This window comes from Filicampus tigris, chromosome 7 (genome assembly GCF_054856515.1).
Source record: "Filicampus tigris isolate MCC_2025a chromosome 7, RoL_Ftig_1.0, whole genome shotgun sequence".
In the NCBI taxonomy this organism is placed as follows: domain Eukaryota; kingdom Metazoa; phylum Chordata; class Actinopteri; order Syngnathiformes; family Syngnathidae; genus Filicampus; species Filicampus tigris.
In genome coordinates, this window is record NC_141223.1 from 14,490,958 (window position 1) to 14,509,951 (window position 18,994).

The 18,994-nt window shown below is 39.7% G+C and overlaps 1 protein-coding gene across 5 annotated transcripts in view; it reads right to left on the minus strand.

The window, feature by feature from the left end:
* stard13b (StAR related lipid transfer domain containing 13b) overlaps positions 1 to 18,994 on the minus strand; it is a 71,952-nt gene that overhangs the window by 43,765 nt on the left and 9,193 nt on the right. For all 5 annotated transcript variants that reach the window (XM_086035582.1, XM_086035584.1, XM_086035580.1 and 2 more), the window contains 3 exons: positions 14,270 to 14,413; positions 11,760 to 11,879; positions 6,605 to 6,638 (listed from right to left, as the gene is read on the minus strand). In XM_086035582.1, coding sequence (XP_085891708.1) covers positions 6,605 to 6,638; positions 11,760 to 11,879; positions 14,270 to 14,413 — 298 coding nt within the window. The remainder of the gene's footprint in view (positions 1 to 6,604; positions 6,639 to 11,759; positions 11,880 to 14,269; positions 14,414 to 18,994) is intronic.

Sequence of the window (18,994 nt, forward strand, 5' to 3'; positions counted from 1 at the left end):
AATCCGTAAGTTAAAGACTTACGTCGGCAATACTGGTCGGCGCACAATTATGTCGGACGGTTAGGAAAACTGAATTCGAATTCATTTGATACAGTGTTGTCCTTTTCATCTGGCCTTGACCTGATGACATCACCCAACAAAGGTGAAGGAAAGATGACATCAAGGTAAGGAAAGGCCCTTAGTTTCAACAAACTACCAGGAAATTGATTTGAACAAAGAGGAAGTTGGCACAACACAACATTGATACAAACTAACAGGAAATTGATTTGAACAAAGAGGAAGTTGGCACAACACAACATTGATACAAACTAACAGGAAGTACAAACAAACGTTTGCACAAACTGACAGGACGTTAACACACTCTCAACAAGTTCCAACAAACTACCTGGAAGTTAACAGAAAGTTGACACAAGATAATGTTTAAAAAAAAAAAAAAAAAAGGGAGAGGAAGTCACTGTTAATACGCGCACTGTCGAGAAATTGAAACGAACTAGAAGTTGCCATGAAGTGACAGGATGTTAATGCACACAGAAAGTGAAACAAACTACTGCCAGGAAGTTCAAACTACAGAACATTGAGCTGGACTAACACCAAGTTGATTTATAAAGTGTGTGTGTGTGTGTGGGGGGGGGGGGGGGTGCGTGTGGGTGTGCGGGGGTGTGTGTTGGTATGTAACTCAACCACCAGGAAGTTGAAACAAAGTACGTGGAGTTGACTAAATCTAGCAGGAAGTTGAAAAATCCCAGATGTGAGGAAAAGTGATTTCTCCTCCATGCTTGGGTCACGTTTAGGCTAGGCCCTGTTAAATGGTCTGGGAGAGTGCGCTAATGGAAATAGGGCTCAGGGAGCGTGGAGCATACACACCCACAACCACCCCCCAATCCCACCGCCCCCCGAACCCCCGAGGGCTCGTCCCAGGCATGTGCTATAAATTTCCTGGCCATATATTCCCAAGTCGAGTTCATTTTTCCAGAGGAGCCACACATGTGGTGCATATCTGGGTTTAGCTTATGGCTCTAGGACGACGGGGCGGCTGGGGGGCCGGGATGGGATGGGGGGCTGGTTGTCTGACTCCATTAAAGTGGTTCCTAATCTTGTTTTCTTGAGGACCCAGCGCTTAACTCAGACTTGTTAGTAGTTCATGTCTTCCTTGTTGCGCTTGTTTGCGATTTGAACCTGAACCAGGCAACCCACTAAGTTTGTTTACAAAAGTGTTGCAGAGGTGAGTGCGTGCATGTGTGCGCCTAAAGGGGGCCTGAGGAAGAATGAAAAGCCGTCTTGACAAGCGTACGTGGCCGTTGTCCCGCTGAATGACAAAGCATGTAATGCTGTCAGGTCCCCAGTCGGCTCAGGCGGCGTCGGCCCACAGTTGCCTGGGACAACATTTTACACCAACCTGCAGCACCTGGTTTGTGTTAAGGCACTGAGGGCTTAGGGTTGCACTTCTTTCCCAAGCGCTCACTTTTTTCACACCCAATTCCCCACAAAACTTACAAAAATGCTAATATTTTTGTCACACGTTTGACAGTTTTCAAGGAAATGCTGCTGTGGTGTTAAATGATATGTTCAGGTTTATACTGTATTTAACAACACATTAAGTGATGTAGTTTAACATGAAGTCGACAAACGGAAATTGAGACAATCAAATGTGGAAGTGACACAGACTAAGCGGAAGTTGAAACAAACTAACAGGAAGTTGACATACTGTAGGCAAGTTGAAGGTAATTCAAATGATGTTGACGGAATATCAACTGACAGGGTGTTGATGCAACCCGGGAATTGAAACAATTGTACCAGAGTTGACTGCAAGTACCTGGACATTGACACACAAAAAATCATGAAACAAAGTAATGGGCAGTTGGCATGCACGAACATGAAGTTGAAACTAGCAAATAGCTGAAGCAGACGAGCAGGAAGTGGACACACACAATCAGGAACCTGAAACTAGCAGGAAGTTGACAGACACAAACAGGAAAATTAGGAAAAATAATCAAAAGTTATTAGGTTTGGGTTTAAAACAATGTTTTTTAGTCAGGGCGAGGGTGTCAAAGTGGTTTCAAGGCAGGACCAGGGTTTTCTAGTTAGGGTTAGGGTTTCAAGATACGGTTTTAAACAAGAGTTAGGACCTCTAGTTCGGGTAAGGCTTTGATAACACATTTTGAGCCACAGTTAGTGTTGTGTGCCTGTGTTAGGGTGCCAAATTCGTGTTTCAAGCCTAGGATAGACTTAACTGATGGATAAGGTTTCAAAACAGGGTTAGGATAGGGATCATATTTGGGTTTGAAGCCCAGGTGATGATTTGAAATCCGGGTTTTAAGCCTGCCCGGGTTAGGGTTTTAAAGTAGGGTTTGAAGTCAAGATGACGCTTTCAAGCTAGGGTAGGTTTTGCAGGAAATGTTTCACTCTACCTTATAACCTTGAAGGTTCCCTCACGCAATAAGTTAGAGTAAAATAAAAGTAAGTAAGTAAAATAAGTAACATTTCCAACTAATGAAAAGATTGTGTGTTAGCCAGAAAAAGGTTGCTGCTCTGTTTTCCCCAACCCTGACAAACGTGCACTCCCCAAAAAAAGGCCCGAAATACTAGTGGCCTCTCTTTTTTTTTTTTTTTTTTTTGATTTTTGTATTTTTTCTTTTTTTTGTCTCTCTGCTGGCCTCCTCCGCACTCAGGAAACCACAAGTCATTTTCCATCTTTCCATGTGTGGAATTTTTCATGCTGCCTTCACGCCAGCGGCACCCTTAACAGTCATGACCAGCAGCTCGTAAATTTATCGCATGATGTCACCCGATTGGCGACCAATGGGAGACGGTGGCGGAATCGCAATCACGTGGACTCCACCCACATAAGCTTTTGTCAAATAACCACACCAGGTGACAATGCCAGGGGGAAAAATTGCTAAAAAATAAATAAATACAGCCCCTGACACCCAACCCCCCACCGCCCAAATGCGCTGTTGCTTTCTCGAAAGCCACCTCAAAGGAAATGCACCGACATTTTGGGGTCATGTCACATTTTCAAGTCAACGTAAAGAAATGTACAGATTTCTGCAAGTCATCTTTTGGGAACTTTTTGGTCAATTCCAGAGAAGGCAGCAGTGGACAATCCAGTTAAGAGTTAAAACTCCACTGTAAAAAAAATGTGTATTTTTAGGCCTAAAACAATTATTTAAGTTGGAAAACTTTAAAATATCAATTGTTGATATTTATGGCAATAATGTGAGCTAGCACAACAAAGCAAGCAAGTTGTTTGCACCAAATCAATTTGGTGAGCTGGTTTAACTGAAATCTTTTCAGTTTTTGCTCAATACAGGGTTCCTGTCAACTCGTATATCTTTTTTTGTCAAATGGACAAAAGCAAAACTTAAAACATTTTTTAAATTGCCCAATTTGAAATTTGATCAAAGTTTGTTGCCTTGAAATGTTGAGTTCAACCAACTTTTTTTGTGTGGGGAGAAAAAATATTAAACCAAAAACAGAATGGTATACCCCCATAAAAGTGAGTTTTCAAAAACTATTGTCAGTTGTTTTAAGGCAAAACCCCCTAAGGGTTAGGGTTTCAGGTTTGGATCAGAGTTTCAAACAGTGGTTATGAATACATACTCGTGGTTGGGATTTCAAATTTGGCTTAGGGTTTGAATTTAGGATTTCAAACCAGGGTTAAGGGTTTCAAATTGGGGTTTCCAATCCTGGTTTCAATTCATGGTTAGGCTTCCGATTCTTGTTTAAGGTTTCAAACAAGGATTAGAGTTTGAAAAAGTAGAGTTTCAAGAGTTAGGGTTTTAACTAAGTTCAAGGTTTCAAACAAAAGTTAGGGTTTTAAATTAGAATTTCGATTCAGGGTTTGGTTTTCAAACCAGGCTTCAAGTCAGGGTTTGAGTTTCAAACATATATGTCAGCGTTCCAAAAAGGAGTTTTAAACCAAGGTTAGGATTTCAGATGCGGTTTTCAAACAGGTAGTAGGGTTTCAAATTAGAGATTAATCCGGGGTTGGGTTTCAAACAAGGGTTAGTGTTTCAAGTCGGGTTGTTCGTGATGAGAGCGTTAAGCCTGTATGGGAAAGTTTTCCAATTCGGGTTTCAAAGTGAGAACCCTATTGTTTGGAATCCCAAGTAGTGACGCAAAGTGACGTGTTTTAATTCTACGTAGTCAGTCGCATCGTCACCCCATGCAATAGTTATCCCAAATTACTCTCATGTTATCTTTCTTCTTAATAGCCTCCAGCGAAGAACAAGCAGCCTGGTGGGAGGCTGCAGCTGTTTTTCTGGGTGTGCGGCGAGGAGCTTTACAGTTAGTCAGTCAGTGAGTCTGGTCGAACAACTGACAGACAGCCTTCACGTGGTGTCATCTTCCCGGTGTGCATACAGTGAGCACTTTCAGGTTTTTGGACAACGGTCCATTTCGGGCAAGTTACTCTTGTGGATGGACACATTCCCACACACACACTCTCCAACATCTTGTGGAAAAAAAAAAAAAAAAAAAAGGAAAATCTTCCCAGAAGACAGGAAGCTGCTGAGCTTCCACTTCCTGTGGGTGGAATTGCCACAAGTGCGCAAGCTTGACCGTTCAAGTGCCACTCATCCAAATCATCAGGAGATTTGGTGGGGGGTGGGTCTTTTAGTTTGGCTTTTTTGTGATATTGCCCTGCTGATCCATGCATCAGGCTTCAAGTTTTGATTTTGGGTTTCAAGCCTGGGTTAGGGTTTCAAATTGGGGTTGTAAGGAAAGGTGTCCTTAAGTGGTCCCAGTTTATAGTATAAATAGTGAGTGCAACCCGTAGTGTAAATTGTTCCGTGTAAGCACACATCCAGTATTTGCCGTATGCTCCAGTTGGACCTTAATATTTCTCGATGGAATCCATCCACGGGCTTGTAACAACAGCTCGATTGTGTCACCACTTTTGTCATTGCCACTTTGCCAACTTATATATATATATACGTATACATACATATATATATATACGTATACATACATATATATATATACGTATACATACATACATATATATACGTATACATACATATATATACGTATACATACATATATATATACATACGTATACATACATATATATATACATACGTATACATACATATATATACATACGTATATGTATGTATATATACATATATATGTATATATACATATACATATATACGTATATATACATATATATACATATATACATATATACGTATATATACATATATACATATATACGTATATATACATATATACATATATACGTATATATACATATATACGTATATATACATATATACGTATATCCACATATACATATATACGTATATATACATATATACGTATATCCACATATACATATATACGTATATACACATATATACATATATACACATATATACATATATACACATATATACATATATACACATATATATACACATATATATATATACACATATATACATATACATATATATAAATGTAAATATATTAAATTATATTTATAAATTATTTTCTCAGCCTGCATCAGCATCCCTGCATCAGCACTAGTAAGGGTTCTCATTAGGTTGTGCAGGTGTACCTAATGAAGTGGCTAGTGAGCATGTGTTCCTGTTTTGGTCACTAATATTTAAATAAATAAATAAAAGATTCAGACTTTCGGTTGTGTTGACAAAAGTACGAACGGCATTCACGGTGGTCTCAATGCTCAGGTTTCCGCGATTTACACTTACGCTCGGTCACGACACATATTTCTCACACACACAAATAGCGGTTGCATAAAAGTGACACGGAATGTTTACATCCACTTGTGCTGCCTCGTCCTGCGCAATAGTGCAACCCGAGCTTCCGCTCAAATCCCACAGCTGAACCCCCACCCCCATCACAGAACACCCCGACAAGCCCTCAGCATTACACATGATTTGGCACCAGGGCCTCATTTCAACGACATGCTGCCAAGTTACTATAATTGATACGCCGTTCGACATGCACCTAATACATTTACTAAGAATGAGTAATGGGAGAGGGGAGTTGGGTTTGCTAGTAAAAATCACAATTGTTTGTACTTGTACTTTAGAAAATTATTTGTTAAAAAAAAACTTTTGTTGTAATATTTTTTGTTATAAAAATCCCTCATTTTTTTAAATAAAGTTTTTGGGTTGAAATACAGCAAGTAAGATCCCCACTACCAATCCCTGATACCCCCACGTCCCTCCCCCCTGTATAATTAAACAATTATTTGTAAGCTGCAAAAAAATAATATAATATAATATCACCCACAGCTTGGGATTGTTGCAATTCTTTGGCTTTTTACACTCCACAGGAATAGCAAAAAAAAAGCCAATGTGATGATAACAATAGAACCAGACATGGACATTATTGGAGCGTAGCAGTAGCATGGCAACAAAAGCACTTTGAAAACTTCCCACATGGCAAAATCTTGCAGAAAGTGTTTTGCCTATTTGGCATTTTTCTGATGTCACCACTGAAGGGTACAAGCAGGGACATGGATGGTGAAATGTGATGCTAACCATAGATCCACATATGGACATTACTGGAGGGTAGCAGTAGCATAGCGACAAACATGCTCCGGAAAATTCCCACCAAAGAGTTGTCATCCTACCTGCTCCTGCTTCACTTGTCATCGTGTTGAAAACCTGAAAGAGCAAAAAAAGAGCCAATGTGGTCACACAATCATTTTGGTCGAAATCAAATAGGAGCTTTTGAGGCAAGCTGAAATGCTAAAGAAGTTGACAGATCTGTTTTGGTAAACTGGGCCTCTCAGTGAAAGCCTGGATGACAACAACGTCAACATTCCGCTCTGTCTTCCTGCCTGCTCTGATTTACACTCGCCTGCTTTCCACATTTTTCCCTGGCGGCGACTCGGCCACTTTCCACCGCCGTTGACCTTCTCTTTGCATGGTGCACTCGCGCTTCCAAATTTCTGTCACTGTGTATGTTTTTTGGGGACCGCGGCTGGTCGCGTGTGCCGTGTTTTTCACAAGCGGTCGCCCAGGCGACCCGTAGCATCAACAATCTGTTTCCATGAAATCTCCTGACTTTGTGTTATTGGCTTGTGGTTCCTGCTTGGAGTTGGGGATGAAACGGTTTACAGATAACCCGGAACAAAACTGAAAACGATTCGTAACAACACTGAAAACGATTTGTAACACCATTTGAAACTCAAATTCTCTAAAATATTGCAGCGTCACTCAAAACATTCATTGAAATGGATGGAATAGGCATTCATCCATTCCCACCACCAAAAAAAAAACAAAACAAAAAAAGTATGTGTTTTTTAATAAGGAAAAAAAAGCACTCTGTAATATTTTACGTTATAAAAACTGAGTAATAACATACTTACAGGGTTCCTACGAATGAATGGAATTAGAATTCATGCATTTACAGGTCTGGAAAAGTTTGGAAAATGGAAACGATTGAATTAGAAAATTGATATGTTTAATGTTACAACAGCATTATTTTCGAAAGCAAAATATCAAGAAGACTAAATAAGTATTGATCCATCCATGTTTTTTCAAGGCGCTTGGCCGCGCAACTGCAAAGCTTGTGTGAGAGCACACAGCATTCTGATATGGTCTTGGTGAACACTGGATTCTGATTGGCTCAGAAAATGACATCAGTGTGCATTATCAGCTAATAATGTCAACAACAACAAAAGCAAATAGAACGAAAACATTTTGCCACAAAAACCGACACATGTAAATGTTTTGAATAAACATTTACATTAAACCGTCCGTCAACGAAGATCGACAGAGAGTACAGCATTGCCTCACATACAAATATATAAATACAAATATGCACACAAATATAATAAATATAAGTGTCACAATAAAAACAGATTTTAGCCGTTACACTCGTGGTTGTTATTTAACAATGTGAAACTAGAAAATCTATTTGCTGGAGTACTGAGAAGAGTTTACTCTTGCTTTGAAAGTTAGGGGATTGTAACGACTCTTCATAGTCAAGACCTGGCAAGTGACCACGGTATGGGCAATGTTAATCCCCTTGGATTTAAACAAATATATCAGGGATTTAAGGACTTTATGGAGACATCCGTCCTCCGCTGTGCATCGGTTCATGCCGCCACATCTTTCATTAATCCATGAAAATTGTCCATCGGGCTTTAACCCTGATGTATATTTGTCAGATTTGGACAAGAAATCTGGAAATTAGTTGCTGTCACAATGATTCATGGCGGATATAATTACACCTTGTCAAAAATGTCAAGGCGACACTTTGAGCGCAAATGATCCTTGCTGACAATCTGTCTGCAACGATAAGGATCATCTTCATCGCACAGGTAGTACAACACACTAATCAGCAACAACAACCTTAACAAGAAACACACCATTAGGTTCACGTCAACCATCTAAACAGAGAGCGAAAATAGAAATATTCAATAAAGAAAATAGGATGTAATGCAAATGTTGTACTGGATTGAATTGAATACAAACACATTTTAGTTTAAATGAATATTTTTCAACTTTTATGTTTTTGACGAATAATTACTCGCCCATCCATTATCATACAATCAATTACATTACCAAATTAATGCTAGTATAAAATTGCAGCGCTAGGCATTCCGCTTATGAGAGGGACCGTTCCGTCATTTTTGTTTTATATTTTTATTATATATGTATATATACGTATGAAAATAGACGGACTAAGCATAGGCGGAAATGCATCTTAGTCCATCTATGTAATCGTCTAATCACCTGTGACCTGACATTGCTGATTATGGACCCAAATATTTTCTTTACATTAATATATTCTATGCGCCTCCACTAGTCTAAATACGGCATTATAATTAATATTGCATCTGTGCAATATGAGTTAATCGGTGAAATCCACCCATTTTCATCCATCTCAGGGGGCAGCCATTTTGTCACTTCTGTCAACTGAAAATGACATCACAGTTGCTCAGGGCTCAGGTAACAGCCAATCATAATGCAGTGTTTAGACTGGTGGAGGCGTATAGAACATATTATTGTAAAGACATTTTTGGGTTGGCATCCTTTTTCATAATAATCAATTCAGAAAATGTATTTTAAAGCATTTTTTAAATCTGTGTTTATTGTCCAGTTCTATTTGATCAAGACCGATGTGCTGCTGATTGAACATTAAAATACAAGAATACTTAAAATGTGTTCAATTTATTCTTTGCCAAAAAAATTACTTATGTTATTACTTATGTCCAATTTTGGAAAAAATTAAAATGTTCTCGCTAACGCAATGTCTGTAACGCGGAAACACCAAAATAAGACAATTGAAAAAAATGGACATACGTGTTTTTCACATGACAGCGACGATATGTTCCACTGACCCTGGTGGGCAAGGCGTGTATTAAATTATGAACTCATGATGCACTGAACTGTTTAATTCTTTAAATCTTTCTGTTATTACAGTATGTTTTTAGAAATTACAATATTGTGAAGTGCTATTTTTCTAATTAAAAACAATTTTTATGAGGGGATGGAACAGATTAATGGCATTTCCATTCACTTCAAGGGGGAAAGATGATTTGTGTGTATTGATTTACACGTGTGATCAGGGAATGAATTAAACTTGTCATATCTTCGCACCACCCTACTGCACTTTTTTTTTCTCTTTTTTTTTCGACTGAATTATCTTAAAAAACACAGACATATTTTGGGGGTTTCTCATCACATGACATAAGTAATATAGCGTTTTCCGTGGCAAACATTTGAAATAAGGCATCTTCCAAAGTAAAGAGAAGCACCCAGCACATTCCATCTGGGATTTGCTGCACGATGATGCAGATAGGAGGCGCATTCCATTTTCCTACTCAGACTAAAGGGCAGGTGCCAAAAAACGTGTCCAAATTCTTCCATAAACATCTCGCTGGAGAGAGAAATCCATCTGTATCACATTGCTGCTCCTCGCTGTTATATGGAGCACTTACACAAGAAGAATATTTTTTCAGTATTTTATGTGTTCCCGCTGAACAACTGAATACCAGTCCCAAGCCAAAACAGAGACGGTGGAATCCGGCGCGCCGGTCCCTGAAACATTCTCAGCTGTTTTGAACCTGCGATGCTGCCGTTTTCCCAGTTTGAAGCGACAGCTGGAGTCTAATTTGAGAGGGCAAACTTCATTTTAAGAAGCTGACCTCTACCAAGGCTTCCACATTTGCTAGTTGTAAAATCGTCATTTGCTTCATTTCTGCCTACTCTGGATAATGTGGGTGACGCATTTTTTTCCAAAGTTCGATGATCATTTCCATAAGTCACAATTTTAATTGACATTATTTGTCCAATCGGTCTCTTTTATGTATTTATTAGCTGTGTTGTTGTAATTATTTTTGTTATTTTTTGGGCAAAAACAATGTTTAGTTCTTCTGTATGTGCTAATAAACATGTAAACCCTAAAAACAGTAGACAGGAAAGCTACACAAAACAAAACCTCCGCGGTTGAAAGTCCATATCGAGAATCATAGTGATCTTTGTATACAGATACATGTCTGTGTAAAATTATGATGTTTGGCCTTTCGTTTTGCATAATTCCACAAATAAGGAAGCAAAAATGTCACCTCCCCTGACCTGTTTATTGCGGCTGATTGCAATAAAAAGAGCAATGTTGTTTGATGGAAGGTATAGCTGGAGCAGGCAGCACACAAAGCCAAGGCTGAAAAGCTTGCAATGTAAAGCCGCTCTGCATTCTCCAAATCCCTTACTTCTCTCTTTCGCTCAGCCTGCTTGAATGGGGATGTTTATATACTTTGTACGCTACTAGTTGAAGAAAGAAGAACGTTTTTTTTTTTTTTTACAACACAAGGCCGCGTTGTGTTGAATGTTGAGTGAAGAGATGCACTGCATAGTGGGGGGCTGCAGATCACCAATCATCACGGGAAGACCGTGATTTGAATGTCGATGATACACACGCATTAAAATGCTCCGAAATGACAAGAATTGCAAATTATTCTAAAATATAATTTAAAAAAAATACAAAATACAGTAGTACCTTGAGATACAAGATGAATTTGTTCCGTGACCAATCTGGAGTAAATAATTTAACACTAGAGGTGTGCATCCCTCCAACAAAATACGGTTCAATAAGTATCTCGATATATGTGGTGCAAAATGATTCAAGGACGCTACATTGTAAAATGTAACAATTGGATTTGGTTTGCTTAAATCAAAACCGATTTTCTGATTCAAATTGGTTACATCCCTAACTTTCATTTTGTCATAGGCAAAAGTGTCTATGGAAAAGATTTTTGGAGTATTTTCTAACAACTATTTTTAATGATTTACATTAAAATTAATTGTTGAACGCCATCAAAAATGTAAATGTGAAAATAATTGAACAGCTGTGCAAATGCTTTATCAAACAATTAAAAACAAAAACATTTGTATGAACATTTTATCAACTATACATTATATATTGCAGTTGTATAAACACATTACGAGCTGTATCAAAACTTGATCAAAAAATGTATACTTATCATGTCATTATTTCTATATCCCTCCAGTCGTCCAGCCATCCTTCCAACCATCCATCCATCACATAACACAAATGGCTCACAATGAATGTTCTTTACGCAGTTAAGCTCGCAAACACGGTTAGAAGCCTTACTTAAGAATTACTTGAGGCTATGAGGATGATACTTCACAGGCCACAATGCTCATTATCATTACCCCGAACAAAAGCATGAGTCTTCCAAGGAACTAAACGGTACATCGTAATGTCGGGAATGTGTGAGAAAATCGGGGTCGAACCCTGCGAGCAAAACTCACCGCTTTCTTGCTTCTCACTCTGGTTCCCACGGAGGCGCGGCGAGGAACACAAGACCCGCTTTGGCTCGACCATTCCCCTCGCTCGGTTCGCTCATTCAAGCTTTGGTTCAATGTGGAGCGCTGAAACAACATCAGAGCGACATTCAGCATCCGTTTGTCTGTAAGTCTGTCTGTTCACCCCAGACCAGAATAAGACAGGACAGGACTGGACCAAAACAAAAGGTTGAGGTCACCGTCTGCGGTAGGGAAAGCAGAGTCCTCAACGACCATTCAACATGACAGAGGCGAACAAAGGAGCTTGTATGTGTGGATGCTCCTTTGAGAGGACAGAGACGATGACCTTGTCAAACATCCCAGTAAAGACGTCTTGGCCTGTCAGTGCTTTAAAAGCCAGCAGCACTGAATGCCAGGGCTGGTCCTGCAAATGCCTGCCAGGCAGGCATTCGCCAGCCCCTCGGAACCATCCCGAAAGAGCCCAATGGAACAAACACAACAGTTCCTCTGTGGACCACGAAAGAAGACTTTTGTGCCCCCAGCGATACTTCGGCTGCCCTATGAAGCAACTGGCATCAAAACGAGCACAATGGCCGCCTGTTCTCGGTCGCGGTGTCACGTTGAGGACGTGCAGACCAAATCAGGAAAAAAGTCAGACGGACGCGCGACAAAGATGGCAGTGTCCTCTTGTTTAGAAGAAGAGGATGACGCTCTTGTGAGGAATCCAAGCAAGTTCAATTCAGTCCCAACACTTGATGCTTGAAGGATTGTGTAACACTCAGCTGTGGGAAGGAACCACGTACAAATACTTTTGTCAATGTACTTAATTCATCGCTGCCAGCTGTTTTCAAAGCAGTTCCCCATATTGCAGGCTGTTTTCGAGCATTCTGACTGATCTTTCAAGACCCATAGAATATTGTGTTCTGTGAAAATATAAGCAACAAACCGACAGAAAGAAAGAGCAGACTTCTTTCACCAGAAAAAAGTTGGTTTCTAGCTGTTTCTGTTCCATAGTAGTCAGCTTTAGAACATGGCTAGTTTTTACATCAGTTTTTGAGCAAAATGCGGAGAAAACAAGCTTTTTGGGAAAGGAAACATGTCAGGCACAACAGTGACTTTGGCATGAATACTTTAAAAGTGGAGCCAACACCAGCTACTTAAACAACAACATGCATGTGTGAGTGCATGTGACTACTTTTGCTACCTCGGCGAACGCTGTGGGAGCGCAGAAAATTGATTTCGGCCCAATTGACAGCATGACCAAGAATGCGGCATATGCTTTGCAGGACTGTACCATTCCAAGTGTAGCAAAATATGTGATTACAAACCACCACAGGAAGGTTTGTTGTGTGGACTAGTGAGTGATAAATGATAAAAACAAAGCCCAACTGTTCGCTAGTTAATTTGGTCAGGTAGTTTATTACACTGGTCTGGTTCCAAGACTACGTCTTGGTCCACTTGTTGGTGTGCATCAGTATTCGGGTAATAGCTTTCCCACGGGACCAACCGAACTAGCGCAGGAAATGCACCAAACTTAACCAAAGTAGGAACACAGCCTAACTGGCACACGAAGCAGGTTTTTGGTTTTTGAAGCAGTTTTTCCAAACGAACTGTGATGTGGTTTGCTTAGTCACTTAGGTGGATACTCTGGTCCAGACCAATGAAACATGGTGCACACATTTTGTCATTTTGACACTGGTCCCAGCAGTTGAACAGTGCTGTGATAATCAAAACTGCAGCAGTTTACTTGCAAGTGGACCATGACCAGCTCGCCGTGCACACCAAGATTCAGAGGATAGTGTCCACACTTGATAAAAAGAATGATCCAGATCAAAGATACATGGTACAAGCGCACGTTTGGTCATTTTAACACATTGTTTTTGAAACATGCAACGTGGGAAGAAATGAACTGAAAACAAATCGGAGTTTATTTGCAAACGAGCCTAGGTTTGCTTGTTTGGCACATACCAGATAGAGTTGACACTTGATCAGAACTGAACTGCAATTAGCAAATGTGAACTTGACCAAAAACATGGTTTCGTTACTAAGGGAGCAAGGTACCAAAATAACCAAGATAAACCATGAACACATTTGGCCATTTTAACACCTGTGAGTGTCTTTCAACAATGCAACATCGATTTAGAGATTAAATAAACTGAAGCGCACCAGAGTTCACTTGCAAGCAAACCGAGACCAGCTCTTGGTCCGCTTGATTGGTCCGCACCAGATTATACTCATATCGCAAATGCACCAAACTCAACCAAGCTTGACAAGTGCAAACACAGACAAATCAAATCTGGTGCAACGCAAATGAACCGGGTCTTGGTGCAGTTTCAAATGAACTTTTGCGCAGTTCGCTAGTTGTGAGAATGTGACTCAATCTGATCCAGCTAACAAATGAGCCAATCGGATTTGGTGATATTTCTACAGCTGTAAACACTGAGGACTTGGTCCCATTCATCAACTAATTGGGAGCAGAGAAAGGGAACTTGAGCACCTTTCTATGTTTGCCTCACCTGTTTCTTGCGGGCAGTGCAGGGCGTATCAGAGGGGGAGGAGCCTGCGCTCAGAGCCTCCTCAATGTCCTGATTGAGCCTCTCCAGTTTCCTCATCAACTGGCTCATAGACTTGGACCATGGAGGCTTGAGTTGCGGGGACTCCTGGAAGGAATCAATGGGACATGTTATAACTTTTAGCTCATAGAATTGTCTGCCATGAATCCCAGTTTTTCGTTGGGGACGCATTCCAGATACACATGCAGCAGGTGGAAATCCTCAGTATAAAGATTTATCCCTCTAACGCTAACAGTCCATGACCTTCAACCATGAATTTCTGTTAGCATAACAACTGTTAGCATGTTAGCATTGTATTCATTCTTATTAGAAACAGGCCTATAATATACAACCGCAGTAAAAACTCTTTATCTAAGTGTCTTAGAATTTTCTCCACGAAGCATGCCGTCTTGGTAACTGTTACAATCACAACTGTTAGCATACGGCTTCGGCAATTTCATTCATTTAAAGCGAAAGTCAAATGCAAGTCAACGCAAACATATTTTTTAAGAATAAGTTCTATGCAGGCTCACTAGTTGAAACAAGGCATTTTGATAAATATTGCGTTTGTGGAATAAGAGTTAATCCACCCGTTTTTAGCCATCTCAGGGGGCCGCCATTTTGTCACTTCTGTCAAGGGAAAATGACATCACAACTATTCAAGGCTCAGGTAACGAACAGTCACAGCTCACCTGTTTTCTGAAGCTGAGCCATGATTGGTCGTTATCTGAGCCCAGAGCATCTGTGATGTCATTTTCAGTTGACAGAAGTGACAAAATGGCTGCACCGAGAGATGGCTAAAAACAGGTTGATTAACTCTTATTCCACAAATGCAACATTAATCAGAATGCTGTGTTTCAACTAGTGGGCCTGCAGAGAACATATTCTTTAAAAAAGTATATGTTTGGGTTGAATTCCGTTTAAAAAAAAAAAAAGAGATTTCCTTGTGAGTTTGAAAAGGTCCACATGGAAATGCGATCTGTTCCGCCACTTCTCTTGGGAATGAAAGAGCAAAGACGCTCCAGATATGGGGGCCATGTGGACAGTCATGTAATTCCCGCTTTTCAACACACACACATACACACACACACACACACACACAGCATGTATAAATAGAGAATCCTCACACAGTGGAGAGAGCAGGGCCTCAAGATGTACACGGTTGTAAATCACAAGGAGGGCCTCAGTCACCAAATTTTCAGGATGAGATGTGCCTGTGTTTGAGTTTCTACACACACACACACACACGAACACCCCCCCACACACAGGAGTACACACATGATGTGCAGTTATGAAATAGAAAACCATTTTGTTTGACTGACACCACATTTGACCCCAGAGGTTCCCCCTGGGGGCCTGCAGGAGGTCAGCAAAGAATTAGGGCCAGGGGTTTGGCTGAGGAAAAGTCAGCAAGCTGACTCATTGGCTAACACGCGTCGTGTGCACCTCACAGGCCACTAATTAAAATTGTACTGCTACCTTGAGTTCTGAGCTGAACTTGTTCTGTGACCAAGATCAATTTAGCCAACTAATATAGCAAATCAATACCCCCCATTGAAATGAATGGAAATGCTATCCATCATCCAGTATCATGAGTGAATTGAATTGTTTACAACTGTTTAACCAAGCTAAACCCAACACGTCAGTCACTAGACCGCTGCTCGCACCCCGCTAGGAGACATGATGAGAATATTTAAAATTGCTTTATAATGCAATACTATTGCGTTTTATTGACAAACGATTGCGTTGTAATGCAAAACGTTTTCAGGTTTTATTATTATAATATAATAATTATTGCAAAATAACGCAAGGTTATTTTTGGTATTAGTATTAGTATCAAGTATTAGGGTTTCAAACTGGAATTACAGTAGAGGGTTATGGTGTCAAAATAGGGTTTGAAATGAGGTTTTAGCTTTGTGGGTTTGTGTAAAAAGTAAAACAAAAGTTTCTCATGTGAAGAGACTTTTGTAGTTGTTCTGTGTTGGGATGGCGCGCATCCATTCACGTTTGAAGGTTTGACATCTGGCATAAAGAAGGAGCCTTGTTTCATGGCACATTTTTGAGCGAGGAGTGCCTGATGGAAACACTGTGTTTTCATAAAATGTGTCTCATGTTTTATTGTTCCTCTTTATGGCTGACTATGCACACGTATGCTTGAGCATGGTGAAATATGCCTAGCAACAAGCGACAGGCAAAACACGCTCCCAGAAAAAATGGTTGGTTTTGGTAAAATAATGACTTTTTTCTGGTAATAATCATCCATCCATCCAGTATCTATACCGCTTATCCTCACAAGGGTTGCGGCAGCGCTGGAGCCTATCCCAGCTGTCTTAGGGGAGCGGGGGGGGGGGGGGGGGACACCCCAATTTGGTTGCCAGCTAATCACAGGGCACACAGAGACAAACAAACATTGTGCTGACATATTCCCGTGTTTTGTTTTTGCCTTTGTCACTGGAATGTGCGAGTGAGTAAATATGTGAAAATGTACAGTACTACAGTATTTTTCCATATCCTCGCAATATAATTATATTCATGCAGATCATTACTTTTTCCCATGTGTTATGATTTTATCCTCATAAAATTCTGATTTGTCTCGTAATATTGGGAATGTTTTCCTTGCAATATTATAACTTTATTTTGATAAAATTAAGAGTTTTTCTATATGCTACAGTAGTCGGACATTTTCTTGTAATATTATTAGAGATGTTTGATACCACTTTTTTTCTGACGGGTTTATCAGTACGAGTTTCAAAATCTTGAGTACAGATACCGATACCAAGTAACCGACACCACAAGCACGTAGACAGAAAAGTGCAAAACTTCAAAATAAAACTGACCCCTTCCTGAATTTTAGTCTTTGTTCAAAATAGATTGAAATGCAATATAAAACAGGCTCAACTGTTAACTGTTAAGCATGTCAATATGAAGTTGGAAAATAGGGCTGGATGATACGCTTGAAATAATTATGACAATGTAAGTATTTCATATTAGATGATGATGATGATAGATAATGCACTCTAGTGACAGCACGAGGGGTCCACCAGGGCAAGAGGAGTCTTTTTACACCAGAGTTTCAACAAAATCAATGTTTATGGTCTTTGTCACGTGCCAGTACGTGGAAAAAGTCAAGTTGGCAAAGGTATCAACTTGGGTTTTCATAAATTACAAAAAGTTCCAACTAAAGTCTGTTCTCAAAGTTCAAAAGTTCACTTTCCTCCACATTGAGTAAGTTACTCCCTCGTGCTTCTGTCCAGTCCTTTCTCCGTTCTTTTTTTTCTCCCCCATCGTCTCGGCTCCTTGGTTTTTATATCTTCTTCCTGCCATCCAGCCACACCAGCTTTAATCAAGGGGCTTAAGCAGCTACACCTGTTGGGGTTGTCAAGCATGCTGGGAAACGTACTGCCTGCACTGCCATTTTAGTGTGTGGCACCGGCCTCTCAAACGAAAGGTAGCGTCCCTCCACTACACGCCCCCTTGTGATGCCACTATCTATCTATCTATCTATCTATATATCTATCTATCTATATATATATAGATATATATATATATATATATATCTATCTATATATCTATATATATCTATATATATATATCTATATATATATCTATATATATATATCTATATATATATATCTATATATATATATCTATATATATATCTATATATATATATCTATATCCATCTATATATATATATCTATATCCATCTATATATATATATATATATATATATATATATATATATATATATATATATATATATATATATATAAAATTTAGACTGGCCAACTGGTACAGCAAATAAAATGTTAATGTTACATTGAGAAAAAAATGATATTCTTTATAAATAATCCCATGTCAAATACATGATACTAATAAATTATGGTATTGTTGAAAATGTTATAATTATTTGTACAAAAAAATTCTCATGTCAAATGTTTTACAGTGCATACAGCTAAATGTGGATTAAAACATGAATCTACTCTCAAAAATGATCATTTTTTGAGATAAAGTTGTAGCATTAAAACTGTACTCTTTTGATATCTCTGTGGATTGTGCAGGTGTACCTAATGAAGTGTCCCCTGAGTTTTATTATGATGCAGTCATGGTGAGAAGGAATTAAGAAGTTCAATTACGAGAGATGCTTTCCCCACTAAATAAGTCTGTTGGGAAAATCTTGAAGCGTCTAATTTCTGATTTCCTCGGGCCTATGAAATCAAACCTCGATTTGTAAAAATTGCAAATACAATGAGAAGAAAAGACGTGTCTATGTGTGTGTGTGTGTTTGTGTAGGTGGGGGTGTTCATGTAGGTGTGTATGTGCGCGTGTTATTTCTTGGAAACGGGTTCAAGAGGAAATGAGGATGTTGTGAACCGGCCCGCTAATCAAGCCCTGGAGTCACGGCCGCAGCGAGCTATACGACCAAAGGAGGCTCGAGTCTGATTCATGTCATCCTACAGAGCCACAACACCCCCCCCCCCCCCCCCCAAACACACACACTTTTTCCTGCACTCTGGCTCCCTCGGTCCGTCCATCCGTCCTGGCGCAATGGCAATGAGTCCCGCTACGGATCGGTGTTATCATGTTGGCACGTTGGCAATTCTAACTTCATCAGTGCAAATTGTCGGCATTGTGTGGGGCGACACTGACGTCTTTCACATGGAAATGAGGAGCAGGAGAGCACGGAGG